This window comes from Caloenas nicobarica, chromosome 2 (genome assembly GCF_036013445.1).
Source record: "Caloenas nicobarica isolate bCalNic1 chromosome 2, bCalNic1.hap1, whole genome shotgun sequence".
Lineage (NCBI taxonomy): Eukaryota > Metazoa > Chordata > Aves > Columbiformes > Columbidae > Caloenas > Caloenas nicobarica.
In genome coordinates this window covers 7,686,199-7,707,303 of record NC_088246.1, presented here as the reverse complement: position 1 = coordinate 7,707,303, position 21,105 = coordinate 7,686,199, and the positions used below count along the sequence as shown (strand labels likewise).

General features: G+C 41.7%; 1 protein-coding gene across 3 annotated transcripts in view; it reads left to right on the top strand.

Moving 5' to 3' along the window:
- Nucleotides 1-447: 447 nt before the first annotated feature.
- Nucleotides 448-21,105, top strand: part of PRKAG2 (protein kinase AMP-activated non-catalytic subunit gamma 2) — a 230,634-nt gene continuing 209,976 nt past the window's right edge. For 2 of the 3 annotated variants that reach the window (XM_065627202.1, XM_065627203.1), the window contains exon 1: nucleotides 448-626. In XM_065627202.1, coding sequence (XP_065483274.1) covers nucleotides 534-626 — 93 coding nt within the window. In that variant the 5' untranslated portion in view covers nucleotides 448-533. The remainder of the gene's footprint in view (nucleotides 627-21,105) is intronic. The other variant, XM_065627205.1, reaches the window with a different exon arrangement.

Sequence of the window (21,105 nt, the reverse complement as noted above, 5' to 3'; positions counted from 1 at the left end):
CCGGCCCGGCCCGGGGCATCCGCGCTCCTCCGCGCCCCCCGCGGCCGCCGCTCTGCCAGAAGCCTCGCCCCAGCGCCTTCCCCTTTTCGGGTTTTTGTGGCGTTTGAGTGGTTTGGAGGTTGTTTGGTTTTTTTCCCCTCTCTTTCGGGGAGAGCGCGGCCGGGCTGGGCAAGGGGAAGGAAACTTTCTCACCCCCCCAGGATGCTCCGGATATTTTTAAAAGGGCGGAAGAGTGAGAGAGGGAGCAGCGTTTGTAAGGGCATCTCATGCTCTTGAGAAGGTCCCTCCTGACACCTCACTGCGGGGATTAAAGGCCGGAGCTGGAGAAACTCCTCCCCTTCCCTCTGCTTCTCCCATCCTCCCCCCCACAACCCCAATTTCCTAAGGCCATTTAAAAAAAAAAGAAAAAAAAAAAAGAAAAAAAAAAGAAAAAGGAGCCTTGGAGTAACTGCGGCCGGTGGGACGGTGAGGTGAGGTGGAAGAGGAGCCTCCCCCTCCAGATCCGTCGCCCAGCACCACGCTGGGGTGCAGGGATGGGAAGCACTGCCATGGACAAGAAGAAAGATGCCTCCAGCAGCAAGAAAAGTTCCAGCCAGAAGAAACTCATGTTGCGAGTGCACATCCCCGTAAGTAGCTCCTTGCTCTTCCTCCCCTTCGGCAGCTGGTGTGGCTTGGGCGCTGGAGCTTGTTTTTCTCTGACATGTAGCGCAGTGAGAGGTGTTTCCTGCTGCCGAGGTCCGGAATTTGGGGGATGCCAGGCTGGGGGTGCAGCCCATGCAACAGGCAAGTCTTCCACATCTGGGGTGGTTTGGAGCATGGGGGGCTCCCTTGGCCCATGGCATGGGGCTGCGAGGATAAATCGGGCTGCACCACTGCTCCCCTGCCCTGGGCTGTGGGTTTGGGTCAGTGTGTCTCACCCCGATCACACGCAGACTTGCAGTACGGTTTAGCAAAAGGTCTGTTCACCCCCACATGCTGGTCTCGACATCCCCGGGTTTGGCTCTGGGAACTGTCCGTGCCTTGTGGCTGAATCAGTGTTTAATCGGACTCTTCCCCCTCTCAGGACTAATCCACATCTGAATTTCTGGGGCTGGGGAACGCAGAGCTCGCTTGGATTTGGACACAAGCCATCTGTTTATTGCCGAAAGAGCAAGGACAGTTGTATTGCCAAGGTGGAGCAGAGCAGTGAGCCATGCAGGCTATGCACTGACTCTGGTTTGTTTTGTATGTTCACACTGTAAAGAAACATGCAAGAAACTATAGCGTATAGATAAAGAATAACCTCAGACCAAAACTTTCTCTCTATTCCCAGTGAGTACTAAAAGGTTGGCTCTGTCTCCAGAGTTTACATACCTTTCAAAACTTTGATTATTTTCTTTACTATTCGGATGTTCTTGTTATCTATGCAAGTATTTAGTTTTTTATTCTCAGTCGCGCTGTGCTTTTGGTTTCAGTGCTTCTGGCAAGAAATGGCAGAGTCCCTGTATCCTAGTGCAATCTGTTTTGTGTGGTGTTTGTTTTTTGGTGTTTTTTTGTTTGGTTTTTTTTTAGACCTCAGTATGTGAAAGTGGGAAGCAGTCCTACATGTCTCTGCCAGGCCATCAGGGAGCAAAATGATGTTTCTGGTTCTAAATTTTTCGTCTGTTTTAGGGAAGAATAAGAAGGCAAAGTGAATTTATTAGGTGTCTTGAGCATGTGGAATAAAATGGAGGAGAAATACATGGTTCTTCTGCAGATTTTGTTTTTCTCTGGAGAGAAATGCAAGCCCAGGAGCCTAAGCCAAGCTTCTGGAGCTCTGAGTGCATTTAGTAGGAGAAAAGGGGCTGTTTCTGCTAACATGGGTGTTGCCTATGCATTTGTGACTGGACTTTTTAGGCAATAATCTTTGCTATGTTTCCAGTAGTACTTCACGATAGGGATGTAAAATATCAAGAAAAGAAAATGTACCACACCAAAGCGTGACTCACTTTGACACTTTATTCCTTTTTATTCCTTTCTACCCTGCCTACTGCATTGTCTCTGTCATCTCTTTCCATAGCCCCCCAGCTCTGACTTGGTCTAGCCAGGAACTTCTGTGCAGCTGGACCTCCACATCTGCTCCAAGAAGCTGCATCTTCTGCTTGCTGAAGAGCCACAGGTAGCTTAGGAGATCCTGTGGTTGCTGCAGGATTTTACAGGATCCATCTGGTGCTCTTAAAATACCTTCTGACCACTAGATAATTCTGACCAACCCAGTATTTTTCCCTATTTTTTGGTTGTGAAGCTAAGGTGGAACAAGTGCCTAAATAACTGGTTCACGCTTAGGAATTATTGACAGAGGAAGGCTGATGCATTTTCTTAATTGCCTCCCTAAGCCCACAGACAGCCTCACTTCATGAGTGTTGCCTTGTTTTGTCTTGGACCATCATTAGTAGTGGGCCATAATTTTTCATGTTCACTAATCTTTTGGCCTCTTTGCTATGCAGTTTGTCACTAGGTAGTGGTAGTTATTCAGATATGAGCCTGCAAATGCCTGATATTGCACTGAAGTTGACACAAATTTTACTGTTCATCCAGTTGGAAGCAATTCAAGATTTGATAACAAGGTAACACCTTCCCTCCCTCCTCTTCCTCCCCAGAATATGCTCTTTGTGTTCCATTCTGCATCATTCTAGCATTCCCGAAATGGACTATTTGGCCCAGGATCTTTCAGGTTGTACTCCCATTTTTGGTGGTTTTCTGTTATCTGGCAGAGTTTAAATATGACTTTGCCATAAGAAAGAACATTTTTCTCATTCTCCTCATTTGATGGTGGAATCTGCATTTGAAAAGATCCATTTAGACTGTTTTTGTTTCTCTTTCATAATGTTTTCTTGGCTGTTGTTTTGAAGCATCATTCCTATTATTTCAGTGGCGCCTGCCAGTGTAGCTGTAGTTGTCAAGGGAGCTTTCACCAGACAGTAATTTTTATTTTGTTCATCCTCTTCTTTGTTTTGCTGTGAGATCATGTTTATTGCTGAGACATGTAATTCTTGCTCATTGAGATCTTCAAATTAGGAACAAGACAAGGACTAGCAAGGTCTGAGTAGGAGGGGAGAGAGGAGTCAATTCTGAAAGAGGAAACAGTGGGACAGAAAGGTACTGTTGTGATGCAGGCCATCCTAAAAAGTATTTATTAGTCACGTAGAAATGCTGACGGAAAAAGTAATGACAAATATTGTGCAAAAAAAAAAAAGGCGAGTAATGCAAAATATACTACAATTAGGTTAGAGGATTGTGGAATAATAGGCACTTCTGGAAAGAAAGTTGTGTGCTTTTCTTCCCTCTCCCACATATTTTTATTTTTTGGGTTTGCCTGCAACAGTGGAAAAATATGGATCAATTTAAGAAAGCTGGTTTTGTGCCTTTCAACACTCAAGGGCATTTCTCAGGTGCACCTTACTCAAGCAGGAACAAGACATGATACAAAACATCTGGAAACACTCTATTTTCACCTTCTTTCTGTGCTCAGTCTCCTCGGGCACAAGTGGGTGGTGTCCAGCCCTTGCTTCTGGGAATAGTGGGAGACCACGAAGTTCCTGCCAGGTGGGTTTTCTAGGTGCTCTCCACTCATCATTCAGTGGCCAAGAGGAAAGTGGAGGCTGCTGTATTCTGTGAGCTTGGCAGGGAAGCCTGTGCTAAATTACTGGACTGATTGAACAGCTTTTTGGTTTTTTTCTTTTTTGTTTTTTTTCCTTTTTTTCTTTGCAAATACACTGCTAACAAGCTAGTAATTTAGATGGACCATAATAAAATTGCAGGAGCTTTTGTAAAGTAGAGGTCATATCAGCCTCCATCTTTCCCAGCAGCATATTCTAAAGTCTGGAAATTAGAGATGCCTAAATGGAAATGTCTGGTCCAAATATCTCCCCCCAGCCCCAGATTTAGACAGAAACCTTTGCTCCCTAGATGCATCACATCTGTAATATGAAGACATTAACATTATAGAATTCCTTTTTAAACCATTAGAAGATAATGCTTGCACATTACTTTGAACATTTTCAAAACTCTATTCTGAGATGGGATGCAATTGTCTGCTGAGTAGGAGCTCACAGCAGTGAGATCAGCGTGTTCTTTTGTCGTCTTGCAAAATTGATCTGTTCTAATGTTAACGTTACCATTGTCATCCTGTGTTGCTGGGGAAAAAAAAAAAAAAAAAGAAAAAAGAAAAGCTTCTGCTCCTGCTTATATGAATGTCAGCCGGGATAATGCAGTGAGTGCCAGCAAAGTTGTGTTGTATTTACAGCAGCGCAACCGAGGGCAGAACCTGTCTCAAGAGCTTCACCGTGGCAAGTGCCAAGCACCTGCCACTCCCAGCAGCTGGGAATTGCAGAACCTCGGCACTTGCTTGGATTTTTCCCAAATACTCACAAGGTGACGTTTTATTCAAAAGTACAAAGAGATTTTTTTCACAGTAAAATAACGTCTGCAAATTAATATAAAAACCTATTTCAGTGAAGCAGCTGTTACCTCTGGTATTAATACTTCAGCCCTGACAGCAGAGTTGATGCACAGGAAGGATGCTCTTGGAGACTGCGATCCTTTATTTCAGTGCCACACAAACTAACAGTTCTGCACACTTTCTTCCATTTCTTTGTGAGCCTCTGTGATTCTGAACAGACTCCTCAATGTGCAAATTTATTGCTGTTTCCAGGCCTGTTGTTATGTCGAGATGCCAGGCTGAAACATCAGGTGGCTTCAATATTTCTAACCCAATAGATGACAATGATGCTCTGACAGCTAATTTTGGCTCAGTCCCCTCCATCTTGCTTTCCACACTTGCAAAGTCATTAGTGGTTGCATGCCTAATAAATCACTGTGAAATGATTTTGTTCTGCCACAGTTTTTGCAGAGTGCTTCTTGTCTCCTGGTCATTGCTGGGTGGGCTGATGAGGACAGCACTTCAGTCTAAGGATCGCTTTAGGAAGCCGCAGATGGGAAATAAGCTGGTCAATTATTTCGAAGGAGATGAAGGAATCAGCTTCTAATGTGATCTAGGAATGAAAAAAATGTTTGTTTTCTTGGGAAAACGAGGTGGGGTGAGAGGGAGACAGAGGAGAGAGACGTGTTTTCTTAAAATTAAATCTGCAACTGTCCTCCCCCATGTTCTCATAGGGCAGACTCTGAGTTGTCCTGAGCCTCTGAGGCCTTGAAGTTTGTAAATTTGGATTCCTCCCTAAAGAGCTGATATATCAAGGATCTGAAAGGGCAGGAGGTATTTGCTCAGGAGCTTTGAGATGGGACTTTGAATCTGTCTGAAGGAAAACGAAGAAAAGATTAATGTTTGCAATCATAATAGCTGCCACTGTAACTAAAGCAGCTCTCAGTCTGTTTTGTTTTAAAGCATAACGCAAACTGACCATCAGTTTATTGAAAAGTACTGTTTCTTTAAAGCATTGCTCTTTCTCTTAGGAGATTTTGCTCCTAAATGGTCTCATCCAACCTCCTTTATTTATACCTGTGAATGCTGTGAGGCCCGTGGGCTCAGAGGAACATGAATTTCCTTGGAGGAATAAGTCGTGAATGTGGAAGAAACCTCACAGAAATGTGGATGGTGAGACTCTTGGCCTCCTGGAAGGTGACTCACACAGTTACTGAAACAGAAGAAAATGTCTTGCTGCTAGAGGGATCAGGAGTGAAGTGGAAAGTCATGATCTCCACCTGGCAGGTTCCAGTGCCTGTTCACAAACCTGCAAAGTTCAGCCTATGCCCAGTTTTCACCTGGGCACCACATGGCATTCAAAGGAGCTGCTCAGATGTGACTGAAAGCAGAATTTGACCCAGAAAACCAGATCTAACATTTTGGTGCTATGGACAGTCATGTGTTGGCTCGGCATGGAGTAGGAAAGAGCCAAAACTGTGTCAGCGTGGCTGTTGGTTGACCAAATTATGGATATTAATGTTGAGTGAAGTACCGTATATAATTCTCATCCCTTTCAAGAGGAGCTGAGTTTATATCAAAAGCCATCCCATGCGTAGGGAATAATGGAAGAGCAGAGTTGGTTACAAGAGAAATGAAGCATCACGATGACATCAGTAGCAGACAGGAGATGTCATAGAATCTGTCTGTCTGGCACAGAAATAAACCCTTTGTGGGTGACATTACCCTGGCCTGATCACCAGGCTTTGACAATTATCCTGCTTTCAGGGCCTGATCTGGTTGCAGAGAACTGCTGTCTCAGTTTCCTACTATTGTTCGCACTGTAGATGCACCGCAGAAAGTATTATGGTCTAACAAACAGGGAGACTTACGCATGTCTTCAAAGACAAAAGGAAGAAGCAGCTTGAATGGAGTATGTTTTTTCTTCTGGAAAGGAGAACTTATGTACACACATGAATATAAGATGCCATCAATAACTATAAAATATTATTGGTGGTTCGGCAATACAGTGTTACACTACTGCTGAATTATTTCTTGTACAAGTAGTGAGTTGAGACACTGGTGTATGTGAATATTTCTACTGCAGACTGGTTTTTGTGTTTAGGTGTTTGCAGGAACTGGAATATTATGCTTCAGTTTAGTGTTTGCATCTGCAATACTGTCCCTCTTAAATCACTTGCATATAACTACATTTGCAAACTTTAAAGCATGAAAGCATTATTTATGCAGTAGAGAACCGGAACATAACATGGTATTTCAGTTTTTTACATCGAGGATTCATAGAATGGTATATTGTGTCCTTTAAATTTTCATATAATTTAGCATGACAGTAAATTACATTATGTAAGCGTGACTTAGTGAGATGCAGAGCAAATGCATTACAGTATATGTTTCATGGTTGTCATTTATATAACCCACCGTGATTGTTCAGACCTTCTGGTCATTATTGCAAAGGGTGCCTGTGACCTTCTGCTCCAAAACCAGAGCCCGTGTCATAAGCTGAAGACTTAATCTATTTTTGCAGTCAGAGTGGTAGAGCTATCTGCCTTTTTTAAGCTGCTGGAGAACACATTCATAGATCTGGAGTTTCATTAGGAGGAAGTGTGTGCACTATAAGCATTATCTGCCACGTTATAAAGCCTTTATCATCATTTATTCGCAACCGGCATTGTGCAATTTTCAGTTCTCTTTTCACACTGGTAATGCTGCTAGAGCAATGAAAATGAGAAAATACTCTGATTCTGCAAGCTGAAGAAAGAAAAGCTGAGCAATCAGAGTTTTGGCTTATAGCACTACAAAACACAGGATTTTCCTGCTCAGCTGTAGACTTAGTAGTAGTCTTTTATGAATCATTGATGTTCAGATCTGGTTTGTGGAAGCCACGTGCCCATTGATGCCTTTGGAAAAGTTTAGAAACATGTTTTCTGAGGAATTAGAGAAATCAATAGTTGGTGAGCTAGAACAGGGCTAAAATTTGAATCCAGGTATGAAGAAACCTTGCAATGAAGACACAATCTCCTTAGAAAAGTTGTAGTTGTAAGAACGTGATGGACTGAACAGGTGCCATCAGCATTGCCTGTAACCTGTCTAGTGGAAGAAATGGGTTGTTTCCTGCATGCCACTTACTTTGAATGGACTCTACGTGGAAATTGGAAAAGACACCTGGAATTATGGACAGAATTCTGAACTGTATCGCAATGACTCGATTTTTGCTACCTAGCCATAATCTTTGACAAGTTTCCACACATTCAGGAACCTTTAAACAGTTGTATATTTAATATGTTTGCTAAGCCTGTGTTGTCTTGCTTTTGGTGGTGTGGCCTTTAGAAGGTATAGCTGCTAACAAGTGTTTTTCACAGAATCATGGGATAGTTGAGGTTGCAAGAGATTGTCCAGTCCAATCCTCCTGCTGACCCTGTGGTCAGCTGGAGCAGGTTACTCAGGACTGTGTCCCATCAGATTTTGAATATTTCCAAGAATGGAGACTGCACAACTTCATTGCTCTGAAGGAATGCATGTGGGCAACGGAAGCTCATTGAGACTAAATATTGCTCAGGCACTACACAGGCACATTGAATTTAGCTCCACTGTTGGTTGGATCTTGTCCCAAAAAGCATAGTATCCATCCGGGGAGTGAAACTGGATTTGGCCGTGTAGTGTAGCGACTTCTGGGAAAAGCATGCTCTGGGATGGGAGTAGAAACTGGACACAATGGTCCCACCAAGGTGTGCGGAAGAACGGGACAGTGAGGAAGACATAAAAAAGGTGCTTAGTCAGTGTTATCGCACTGTGCATGGGAGCTTGCCAGCTCCTCAGCAGAGCATTGCATCTTCTGGAATGTGGCTTTCATCATGTGTTGTCATTCCTTCTGCGTAAATTAATTAGAGGGGGATTTGCTGTTACTGAGTATTAATCGCGGCTTCTGTGTTGAAAGTATGACCTAAACCAAGAGGCATGAGGAAAGTCAATTCAGGGACAAGAGCACTAAATCATCACCTACCTATCTGAATCTGCTTTATTGCCTGAGGTGCAACAGAGAAAAGTCCTTGATGTAGGCTTTGAATTGAGGAATAGCTGGAGTTTGAGGTCCACAAAGAATATTCCACATGCAAAGTACAAAAGAATAACAATTTTTGTCTCAATTTTTCATTTTTTTAACATGGTGGCTAGTAAACTATGATCTATTTTTAAATTACTGGTGTGCGGCGTTGAGATACAGAAGCCTCTTACGGGATGTTCTTTCCATCCATGACTGAACACTGTTGAGCTGGAAGTCTGTGCATGTGTAAGCATACGTGTGTTAGTAAAGAAAAAAAAGCTCTGAAGCATATAAGCCTCAGTACATGTTATAGACTAGAGGCGTGTGAGAGGAAACGATGTTGTCTCTGCAGTACTGATAGTCAGGTAGATGGCTGGAGTTTAAGCAACTTGCTCCATGTTGCACAGGAGTGTGACCATTTGACTCACCAAGTCTTGAGACCTAGTTTAGTTAACAGTAAGCCCGTTCTTCTTCCTGTGGTACGTGGCCCATAAGGATCCATGTACAAGCTCAGCCTAAGTCAGCAGTGACAGTAAGTATTTCTCCCTTTGCTTTTTGAAAATAGATGTAAAGTGGAAGGATTGCAGTCTAACATCTACAGACAGTCATGTCATGTCCTAAAATAACACCGTTAGGATGCTTTTGGCAGTTTAATCAGGAAGACCAAGAATTCGAGGATATTAGATAAATTAGAGGAGACTACTTAACTTCCAGCATCTAAAGTGCTACTTCAACGAGTGTGCCAGATTACCACCCCCTCCATGAAACCTCTGAAACGTTAGTCTTTTTATTTTCTGAATAGCTGCTGGCACATCAATTGTAGAGTTCTTGAAATGAGGCATCTGCAGCCATTTATCTAGTAGACATCTATATATATATATGGGGTTCGGGACATCTGAAATAGCACTTTGCCAGCCACAGTCAACCTACAGCACCCTCCAAAGAGTTTTGGGGCATCATGTCTCCATTCCTGCACTCCACTGACTTTTCCTTCCAGTTGCTGGGGCTGGGCATTCCCCAGTACTGCTGCCAGCTACTGCAGGAGAGGGAATGCCCGCGTGGTCTCAACACTATTCTTCTTGGATACTCCTTCCACTAATGTTAGATCAACTCGTTTTTTATGGGAAAACCAAGAGATTCTGCTGCCTGAAAAGTTGAGCCAACGTTATTCATAAACATAAGATTTACAGCCTGAAGTGAATGGGAGGTAGAAGATGTTATTCAGCTGTTCTCTTTACCCTTTTATTTAGCTAGTTAATGTTAAGGGTAAATACTTATTTAATAGACTGCTTTTAGTTGGGTGATGATGAATTATACATTTTCCTTATATTTTTTTGTGTTTTTGAGAATGACTGTACACACTCTATGCTATGCAGAGGCAGGAGGGTACATGCCAGCATTTTTCTTCCTAAAGTAAGACCAGTAATTCAAAATCTGCACTTCAATTCTTTTTTTCTGTGTTGTGTGCTTGAAGAGCTCTGCTTCCTCTCACTGTGGCAGACCTGTAGAGGCATCATCAGCTGGCGTGCAAAAGCTGCTGTTAAATGAACTCTTTGGATTTTCAGCTGTAAAACACTGAAGTCAGTAAAAGGAAACACGCCTTATTTAACAGTGTACGGCAGTGCGTTAGTCTCCATTACTTAGTAAGACAGGAATGTTTTTCACCCAGTATTCACCAGCTGTCCTCATGGACCTCAACCAATAGTTACCAAGGCCACACAAGCTCCTGTTCCTCAGTTTGGCTTTATCAACAGATTGTGTGCATCGTCCTGTCCCACTGCGATGCTGGATAAAACACGTTGCTTTACAATCCCTTCTTAGTTAGCCAACATGTTTTATTTTCCTGGTGTGCATTGCCAGATAAAACCAGTGAGTGGTAACTCGGTAAGCCTTGGTGACTCGTTCAGTTCCATCTGTCTATAATCTGAGATCCAAAAATCTCAGAACAGATGACTCAAGTTTACTTGAAATGCCATTCACAAGATTAATCCTTGAGAAAAAACAATAGGTGGTGAGAAGCCTCGTGGTTCAGAGACATGGGATGTTCAGAAGAATTTAGGCACTTGAGGTCCCTTTGCAGTATCTGAAGATACTACTAGTCCACCTGCATCAGGATGTCCTCAAATACACTTGAAAATCAAGCTTTACATCTTTCAAGATGTCATTCTTCCCGCTCTGCTATTTATATTTGCTTTGCAGAACAGAAGCTGATTTTCTTACTTTTCCATTCCCAATAACATTCTCTTGCACCTGATAACTAAAATGGAAAAAAAACCCCAGCAAAAACAAACAACCAAAACACCCAAGTAAGAAAATTGTTTTTTATGGAACAAAGATTGAAGGCAATACCAGGAGGTAATTTGGGAAGAGATAAATAGCAGCTGTTCTCTTGATGATAAAGACTGAAAGTAATACTGATACTTAGTGAGGCTTGGGTGACACGATGAAGTCCATGTCCGACATTATGTATGACTGTGGGTGACCAAGTACTACACACGTTAAAAACTTCAGAAAGAAATGCCTTTTCTGCTCACTTCAACTTTTCAATGTAACTTGAGAAAAAGCTGCACTCATATAAATAAAAAATCCTATCAAATTTTAAATGGTTTTTTTACCTGCATAAACCTTCAAAATGTGTTGCGAACTACCGTAGGCATTTGATGTGTTTATACTTACTGTGGATAGTTAGATCAAAATTACTGTCAAATATAAATATTTTAAAAAGAAAAATCTATTTTGCTGCCATAATCGGCATATACTTTTTGTCAGCATGTTTCTGAAGCAGAGGTATTTGGAATTAAAGGTATTTGGAGTTTTACGAGTCAGTGTCAATATTGCTGCTTGTTGTAAAACAAGCTTTTAGCCTTGACTGTATTTGGGTTGAAGTAACCGAGAAAGAGGCACACATGTAAATAGGGAAGACCGGTAATAGCACTGATCAGTATCTGCATTTTAATGGGTGTTGGAACACACAAGCTGAACATCTGGGGACATCAGCGTGGGGATCACCTTCTCTTGGAGGAACAGTAAAATCTTATTTCTCTGGACTTGAGCAACAAAATGAGAGGAAGTTTTAAGTATTCACTCCAAGGAAATATCCATTTTCAGAGAAGATATTTCTAAGAGTTCATTTCCAGAGAGCAATAGGTACCTCTCATTATGTCTTCTGGTTTGGAATGTTCTGTGCACTTGACTAGGTTAATTTAAAAAACATGTAAGGATGCAAGTGCAGAGCGTGTGTCTGTGTACGAAGTGAAGCTGCCCTGTGTGCAGCTGTTTACTATAAACTGAACACATTCAGTGTGTACTACAGGCTGGCAAATTGTTCATGTTGCAGAGAAATGAACTGTGATGGAAAATGCAATGGATGTTTAATTATTTCAGGAACAAAAAAAACCCCAAACACATTATGAATATGCTGCTGCCCGATGTCAGAACATCTGGATTTAGTTTCTAGCTGTACTAAGATTATTTTTTATTCCATATCCTGTGTTTTAGTGTCACAAAACAAACAGAACAACGAGCTGACTTTGTATCTTGACCTTTAGGCCATTTTTATTTCTGGTGGAGTTTGTGTTTGGTTTGTTTTTTTGGTTTACATGACTATGTAATTTAAAGTCCATTCACCTGGAGTATTGTGCTAAGAGACTAACGCATATTAATTTGAGTCTTGCTGTCCAAGATAGTTGTAACCTGGATTAACTTTCTTCTTCCTTGTCTCTGCCTGCTCCCCTGCACACGGCCGTCGCTGTCGAACCCCCCTCCAAGTCACGTCACGTCGAATAACGCATGGTCTTCAGAGCTCGCTGGGGGACAGAAAAGTCTGGGAACAATGTGAGCAGGCACAGCCAGGCACTTCCACTAATTGTTGATGTGGAGGATGGAATACAAAAGCAGAAGGAGGGGAGGGGGGAATGGAAATGTGTCTCGGTGTGGAAAAGACTGTGTAAAAACAAATATGTCTGGGCTTGCTCTTTGGGAATGTACGTGTTGCACAGAAGTCCCACAACAGGAATCCTCTGCTTCAGTCTGCTCCTGCAGATAATTTTAGGAGGTTTCTTTTTATTTATTCTAGAGGCTTTCTTGGCTATTTGGGGTTGTGGACTTGAGCAGTCATGAACTGTAGTAGGTAGTGGCAATTTATTGCTGAGCTGGCTTGAGATCCTCTGTTCGTTTTTGGTTCTAGTTATTTGGTACTGCCTAAGTATTAGGAATGGGAAATTTAAATGAATTAATTATTAATGGAACATGCTAGTGGCATTTCAAACTATATTCTGCTGAAGTGGAGTTAAATATCCAAGTGAGTGTCTTCCATACTGTGTCCTCTAACACAGAGCAAGCCAAAGTGCTTTGCAGATCAATTATATAAAATAAATAAATTAGAATAAAATGACATATTTGAGGGGTTTTATTTGTAATGAAAACCATATTTTCCTCTCAAGAACTGTTGTGCTGAAATATCTACACTATATTTTGCTTAAACTCTGAAAAAAAATCAGGTAAAGACAGTGATGAAGGGATGATCATTTGGTAGGATGAGCCTGAAAACAGAACATTTATCCTGTAGAACATGTGCTATAGGAAATGATGAGCAGTTGAAAATGAAGTTAGTAAAGTTAGTGAGATTCATAAAGTAAAAAGAGTAAATTTATACTTTATTACACAGTGGAACTTTAGCTACACATGGAAGCCACCAACCCGTGCTGGGATTCATCATTCCATGGCGATGAAATGATTCTTTACATCAAGGACACAGAAAACACAAGCGATACACAGGGCATTTGCATGTTCATCTATTCCTGAAAGATCATCCTACTTATGCTGAAAAGTAGATATTTCTGCAGTGAAATGCAACAGTTGCAATTAGTAATCAGCACAATGTAACACAATTGGTAAAAATCCAAATGCTTACTTTATCCATTTACTAACTGAATCACAAATGTCCAACTCAACCGAGAACTATTAGGGAGGCAAGAGGAAAGGGAATAGGCAGCAGAAACACCAATTTGTTGATTATATAATGGACCTATCATTAGTAACATGATTATGCCAATGCAATTGCTTTTTCTCCAAGACAGACACTTGTTCCCACCAGGGCTGATTGATCTTGAAAAGTGGTTTGATTATGCCGGAGCATTTTTTAAATGGAAAATTATAATAGGGTTAAGGAAGATGGAGAACTATTTACTGGTAGAAATATGATTGCTGATAGCATTGCAGAAAAGTGAGAATGCAGAACGATAGGATGGTTTATCCAAGGAGTTAGATTTATCCCTTTTTAGTTAAAATTATGTAAATTCAGGGCTGTGAAACTTATCATGAGGACAGCCCTGAAGACTGATTGTGGCTCAGAGCACAAATCAAGTTCATACCATAAAATTCCTCCCAACAGTTCATTGCGGCACTGTTACATATTTCGACAGGCAGGACAGGCCTTCCAGCAACTAACCCTGAAGATATTTATTATAGTGTAGAAATCCAACTTCTGGCACTGGGTCGGGAACTTCATTTTACAGCAATCTGCTAAATATCTTTGCTGACTAAGACTGATTTTGAGCATGTTGCCAAAAGATCTTTAGTTTCTCGCTCTTCTTGACAGTCTTCCAGTTTTCACATCAGATTTCTCTTTATGATGTGTTCCTATTTTTGTAATCCAGTGATTTCCAAAAGCCACTGTACCCTCCGCGTGACTAGTATTCCCTTAGCAGTATCCCCCAGGCAGAAGCACTAGCTGCTATCTCTAGATGCAATTTCTAAAAACCACCACGATCACAAAATAGAAAGACCACAAAAAGCAGTCTCACAGAGTTCCATGTTGGGTCTTTATGAAAAGGATTTTTAGTTTTGTTTACAACCCTGACACATGGGCAAACCTTAGGGGTCAATATCAGGTTTTTCAGAACTTCTGATGACTTTAGCTGCCCAAGGGTGGGAGACTTAAGGCTGACGGGAGCCACAAGACTCCTGTTGTTTCATGGAGGATACCCACAATTAGCCCTTTAGGGGATTTAGAGAATACTTTTTTGGCTTAAATGACCTGCTCAGCGCAGATCAGGGAGCGGCTGAACCTGCTGGAAGAAGATTTCCAGCTGTAGGAGCTGCTCAGCGCTGGATACGCCGGGTCTGCTTCTGGTGTTACTTGCATTAGTGGGAGTATTTTCCCTGTCATCACTGAAACCGCTGTCATCAGCGGGGCTGGAGCTGGAGGCACGATTTCTGCGCAAGGCGAAAATGTTAAGATTTCAGCATGACTTTCTGCAGATTAGAGGGATGGGAGAAGGAACCACCTAAAACTTGTGAGTGTCTAAAGTATAAATGAGAAAAGTACGATGTACTGGTAAATACCGTGTCAATGGATACCTTTTTTTAAAAAAAAAAAAATTTACAGTAATTCAATTTCACAAACATCTAAGTTTCTCCTGGATATTCTACTAAGAGACAACTCCTTGCAGACAACTTTTAGGGCTCTGCTTACCAGAACTCATACCACATTTAACAGGACTGTGCAAAATGCCTGATGTAAGAGATGTGATGGAGATGGAAGAGTGAAATGAGGGTAAAGTGTTAATATATGGCCAATGCCATGATTCACCCTCGCTGCTATTTTGAGGGTGTTACAACTGTAATTCTGTAACTGTGGTTCCTTCCAGCGGTCTAAATGGGGAGGCAGGTAAGAGGTTGAACTCACTGTGAGCCAGAAAAACTAAAATACCTTTGTGAGTACTGGCAAGGTGCCCAGGCCAGAATAAATGCATTCAGCCTTTCTCTTTCACATCCTCCTTGTAGAGACGAAATACAAAAAGGCCAAACAGAATTCTGACAGACCGTATTTTGTTTAAATAGAGGCCTGGTAACTATATGAGATGAAGAGACAGTTATAAGGCTAAATCCTGTACTTTATATGGATTTATAACAGCCATTTAAATAAAATATGCCTTTGTGCACAGGCAGAGGAATTGTGAATTCAAACTGTTTTATGTATGTTTGCATAATATATGAGGTTTTTTGTACGTAGTACATATACATGGCTAGATTTTTTTTTTTGTTGGAATCATCATGGTGATTTACTTAATGCTGTTTTCTTTTCTGAGCATCATGTCAGAATTTATCACGATCTATTTAATAGAAAAAAACCTTTTATCATCTGTCCCAGTTTGCTCACAAGGCCAGTTCCAAGGAAAGCTTGAGTTTTCCGAGAAGCTTCCAGAGGTTCCAAGCAAGGTTTATTTCTATCTGGTAATTAATTAAAAATAGGCCTTAAGAAGTTCATATGTTTCTTTCTAGGATATTCTGTTATTCAGGCTTTTCAGCACTGCTGGCCATGAGTCTGAGGGTGGGTCATTTTACAGAACTGCTCAGAAAAGGGTCCGTGATACTAGGGGAGGGACAGGACTTACCTCTGATGGCTGGAGCTGCAGCTCTTGATCGGGCACATTGGTTGGGCTGCACAGGAGGTTATAACTCTGGGAAGGAAATTTAATTATATGTTCTGTCAACAGGCTTAACATTTTCTCACTCTTGACTCTTTCTCTTTTCCAAGTATATGTATTCATTAAGCTGACTATAGAAATTCAATCAAATATAAACTCAGCTATTGGTAATTCATTAACAGGTTCATCTAAAACTTTGTCCAAAGCTTTAGTTTCTGAATCAGGTCATGAATGTCTCATTTCCTCACCAGTCCAAAAATGCATAGTTGATTTGGTGGTTAAAGCCAAGTCTAGCCAGACTGCGAGAACAGTGTCACCTCCTAACCACAAGCTTGCTTTATCTTGGATCCAGATGTGTCAGGACTGCAGAGGAAGAGGAGGAAAGCCTTGTAGTGTGAAACGTGGCGGTCCTGACCCCAGTACCCTGGAGGCTTCATTCTTAATCTTGAAGGGAGCGTGTAGCCCAAACCGAGTGCTTGATCCACTGACCTTGCGGCAGTTACTGGGCTGGGTGCAGAGTACGTGGAGTGAGCTCTGGAACTGATACAAACTGTCTCATATGAAAAGCTCTGAAGTGCTTTAGAAGTTATGTTTTGTCATATATGACTGACGTGTCAGTAGCTCTGGGACAGAGATCATGAGGTGTTTCACTGGTGCGTAGCAGTACTAGGAACATTTGTGCAGGAGTTCAAGAAAATTATGTCATCTGGAATATCTGATAGGGAGGACTTTATTCACCAAGAAATGCAATGTGTGGAACGGAGTTTGGAGTCAAAATTAATTTTCTAAAGGAAAGTTTTGTGAGATCTTGAATGGACACAAATGGTTTACTTACGTGTGTCTAGAGAAAAACATGTTTTGTTCATTCTGTGTAAACTCAAGTGCCTCTGTAGCACTTTGCCTGCCTGCACTGGCCCTGGTTTGGGGGTGTTCCTCGTCAACCAGGTAATATCAGTGCTCTAATTACTCTGAATCTGAAATGTAAAATGTCACCGGTCATTGGACTGTTGATTCTTGGGTATACGCAAGATCCTGTTATCCCCCAATCTTACCTTGTTATCCATACCCTATTCACTTTATTCTCTGTTTATCCTCCGTAGGTGGTAGCTCTTATCAGACAGATGTACCTTCTAATATCAACTTTCTGTGCACTCAAGTTTTCCCTCACACCTCAAACACAGGGAGACCTGCCTTGCTTGAATTTGCCAAAGAAGTAGACTCTTGGAGGATATCCAGGTTTTTATTGATGGGGTATTTGATCCAAGTAAAATATTTATTTTAAAACTCTCCTCAAAAGAAATCCTGGTGAGAGAGCCAACATAACATAATAACCCTAATGCACTGTCCTCCATCTCCTTCCTTCTGCAAATATCAAAATGTTTAAGAGAAATGATTCAGATAATAATACCCATGTTGCCCCAGAAGTATCATTATTTCTGATTTAAAGCTGGGAAAGAAAAGATATAACAAGTAACTTGCTCAAGTCTATAGCAAGCTGGAAAGTAGGGTTCAATGGCTCCCTACTCTTGTATGTCAGCTAAAAAAATCATGGTGCTTAAAAAGCCAGACTGTTGTGGCTAATTCAGCACTGGCGGATGTCTTGGCCCACTCCTGATTGTGCCCTGACTCTGTATGGAGCTTTTAATGTATAAGATGAGCTGTAATGAGGCTCCCTTTGGCCTCAGGACTTCACCTGTGGTGAGGTCTGTTGCCAGACTCCTGTGTAAGTAGATTTACTGCCTTCAGTTGTCAGTGAAGTCAGTTTGACCCAGTCGAGGCAGAATCCGATAGCACCGTGAGCCTACGGCTCCCCATAAAACATCCCTTCTCTGCCATTCATTGTTAGGGCTGATGGAAATAAGCCAGCGTTAAATAAGGGGTGGGAAAGTATAGTCTTGCCTTAAACTGAGTACAGCCGCTGTTGTTACTTGAGTTATGTGCAAGGGCGAGCAGCGTTTTACATGCTCTTGGCTCCAGAAAGGCCCTGCTGAGGGAGCGACGGGAGTTATTCCCACTATTTTAAAAGACGGGTCACCAGAATCCCAAAGTTCCAGCAGCTGATGCCTCTGGAGATCTGGCCGTTCCCTGAGCCCTGGGGAGAGCTGAGGAAGAGCAGATGCTGCGAAAGACGCCCTCACTGTGGGAACAGTGGCTTGAACCTGGAAAAATGGTGACAAATGAGTTCAGGATTCTCCCAAGGAGGGTCTGGTTTTTCTCGATGCCAAAAAAGTTATCTGCCAGGTGGCTGAGACAGGTGACATCAGGGACCATGGTGGTGGCTGGTTCAATGCTTGAAATAGAAGAACAGTGTTGGTATGTTCGTGTTCCAGTCCAATTTGGGAAGCTTTTTTTTTTTTAGTTTTCTCTCTCTGTCCTGTTTTACTTGTAATTTCACTTTTAAAGCTTTTCCTTCCTCTTTTTTTCTGTGCTTCTCTTTCAAATCTAGTTTAAAAAATTCTTTCACATTCACAGAAATAGCATTTGCTTGCTTGTTTGTTTTCCCAGGCTATTCAGTAGGTTATGAAAATAATTTCTGCTTGTTGGTTATTTTACATAGGTAGGATCATTTTGATTCCCCTTTGGAGCCATTCTACAGCTCTTCATCAAATCTTGGGGCATTTGAGAGTCTTGTAGAAGCAGGTGAAACATTTTTATGAGTAGTATCCCATGTTTGTCATGTGTATGGCTGTGTCTACATACACCTGTATTTCCATGTGTATTTTTGCATGTAATCCTTGCAGCACATATGATGTGAGGTTTTTGAGAAGGACCAGAAGCGTGGTATTAGGGAGCAAGGACTTCTTAGGACAGGTTTAGAATATTTTGGTGCAAGTTTAGCAAAAAATATGGTTGGCATACTCTGAACACTGAAAGGGTCGCTCGCTGACATGTAGCCACATAGAATCATAGAATCATTTTGGTTGGAAGAGACCCTCAGGATCATTGAGTCCAACCATAACCTAACTCTGGCACTAACCTATGTCCCTAAGAACCTCATCTACATGTCTGTTCAACCCCTCCAGGGATGGTGACTCCACCACTGCCCTGGGCAGCCTGCTCCAGTGCTTGACAACCCTTTCCATGAAGAAATTTTTCCTAATATCCATATGTTACATATCACTCTCTTTCCAAATTTGGAAAACAGTTCAGAATTAACCTTCTGAATCATCCTATGTGTTTATGTTGACCCTCACATTATACATAGAATGATTCCTTTCCAAATGTCTTCAGCTCTTCCTGATCTTCCAGTCATTAAACATCTGAACTGTTTCTGTTCTGTGGATCTGTTAGATATGGGGTCTCCACAATAGGAGCAGAACTTCTCGAGCCTAGAAAAAAATGCTAGAAATAATCATTATTCCTTTCCCTTCTTGCTCTAGAAAATGCATAAAGCAAGAAGGAGCCTTCTATAACCTGCTATTTATTTCCATTTCCTGCTCCTGCAGGAAAATACTGTCTGAAAAGTGGTGATGTTCCTTGTTCTTTTTAGAGTTTCCCTCCAGAATTGCACTCTTTTCCCTTCCTGTTTTCCAACCTAAATTTATTCACAATGTTTCCATTTTCTGATTGCACCCACAAAGTGTTCTTTATCTCTCTCCTCCCTTGTTGGTGTTTATCCACCTGGTGTAACTTTGCAGAGTTGTCGCGTACGCTCTCAGCTGTCAACTGCGCAGCCGAGCCAGCCAAGCTCTCTCACTCCTCTCATCGTCAAAACAGTCTTTTGGTGCACCTGTTCCCGGCTGAATTAACCTTTCCTGACCACAGATGACCAGAACTGTGCGCATTATTCCAGATGAGTTTTCACAGTGCTAATATATATATATATGGTATTAAAGCTTTTTATGTGCTCTGGAGGATTTCTGATGTGAGCTCTGATCGTGTGCTTTATTCATAGGAGCATTAACCTTTTGAGATGGGTACACTTTGATTTGTCTCTGTCTAGCTATTGAATGCTTAAGTTTTAGACAAAATTATAGTCCATAAGTACATAATTTAGGGATTAAACTAAATTGATTAAATTAAATCGATTAAATTAACCTGATTTCTCTTCCTCCTCTCATTGATAGAATCAGGTTCTTCCTGCGAGATATCTGGTGCTTCTGTTAGGGAGTGAGCCCATTAACTTGGTGTCATCCCCAAGGTGTCTGTCTTAGCTTAAACATATTGAGGTTGTTTCCCTAGGTTTCAGTAAACTGTTTAATGGAAATATTATTGCTTTTCTTTGCACTAGTGACTTGAGATTCCTTGTTGTCCTCCATTCTGCCTGGGATGCAAGAGAGAGCACAAGAGACTTCTCCCTGCTCTCAGCTCTGGTAGCTGACACTTGGGTGGCCCATTGTGGCAAAGAGAAACAGCATGAGGATGTACAGAGGGTAACAAAGGGTTTGCTGTGTACAAATTAAATCTTGGAAGAAATTGCTAAGAAATTCAGATCTGTCCCGCAGCTGTCCAGCTTATCACTAGGCTGGAGTTGGGCAGAGTCTCACAGAGATGGCACGAGACAGACCTGTGTTACCCCGTGAGACCCTGCCACATTTCATGGTCTTAGTGACAGTGATAGATCTTTTTGATTCAATATCATTTTTTTAATTATTCAGCAAATCACTTATTTTTCTGACTTGGCCTTTTTTGTCCTGCTTTTCCCTAAAACTTTTCTTGAAAAAATGGACATCTGGGCGGAACGTCCATGCAAGTTTGTTGAACTATAGCCCACTAAGACAGAGTTTGCATCTGCAAAGTATTTGTGTGGCATTTGCTATAGGTTGTATAGCCTATAGACCTCTTGTTGCAGAATCAGTGCAGGAAGACAAACTAATTATCTGAACAAATCATTAAGATAGAATTAAACATGTTTAGTTAGGGTGACCTCTGTCATCCTTGCAGCGGTAGCAGCTGTCTAGAGCTTTACAGTAGAGTGAGTGATTGGGACAAGCAGATGGGGTAGATGTTTGCAGGTTTGGCTAAAACAGTGTGACCTTTAGAGCTGAGCCTGCTTATACTTGGGTCTCCCTCTGTTTCAGGTAGCCTGCTTTTCACACTTTCTTTATTGACAGGGTATAGAGTTCTTGAGAGATGCTGAGCCCATTTGCAGTAGAAGTTACTCAGTTTCTGCTTCAGGGTCTTGTCCATCTGGCTTGAGAGGCTAATGCATGGAAAAATTTTTAAAGTTTTGTTTCCTTTTATTTTTTCTGCTACATTTTATAAATTTTTCTTATCCTCTTTATTTTTCCTTCTTT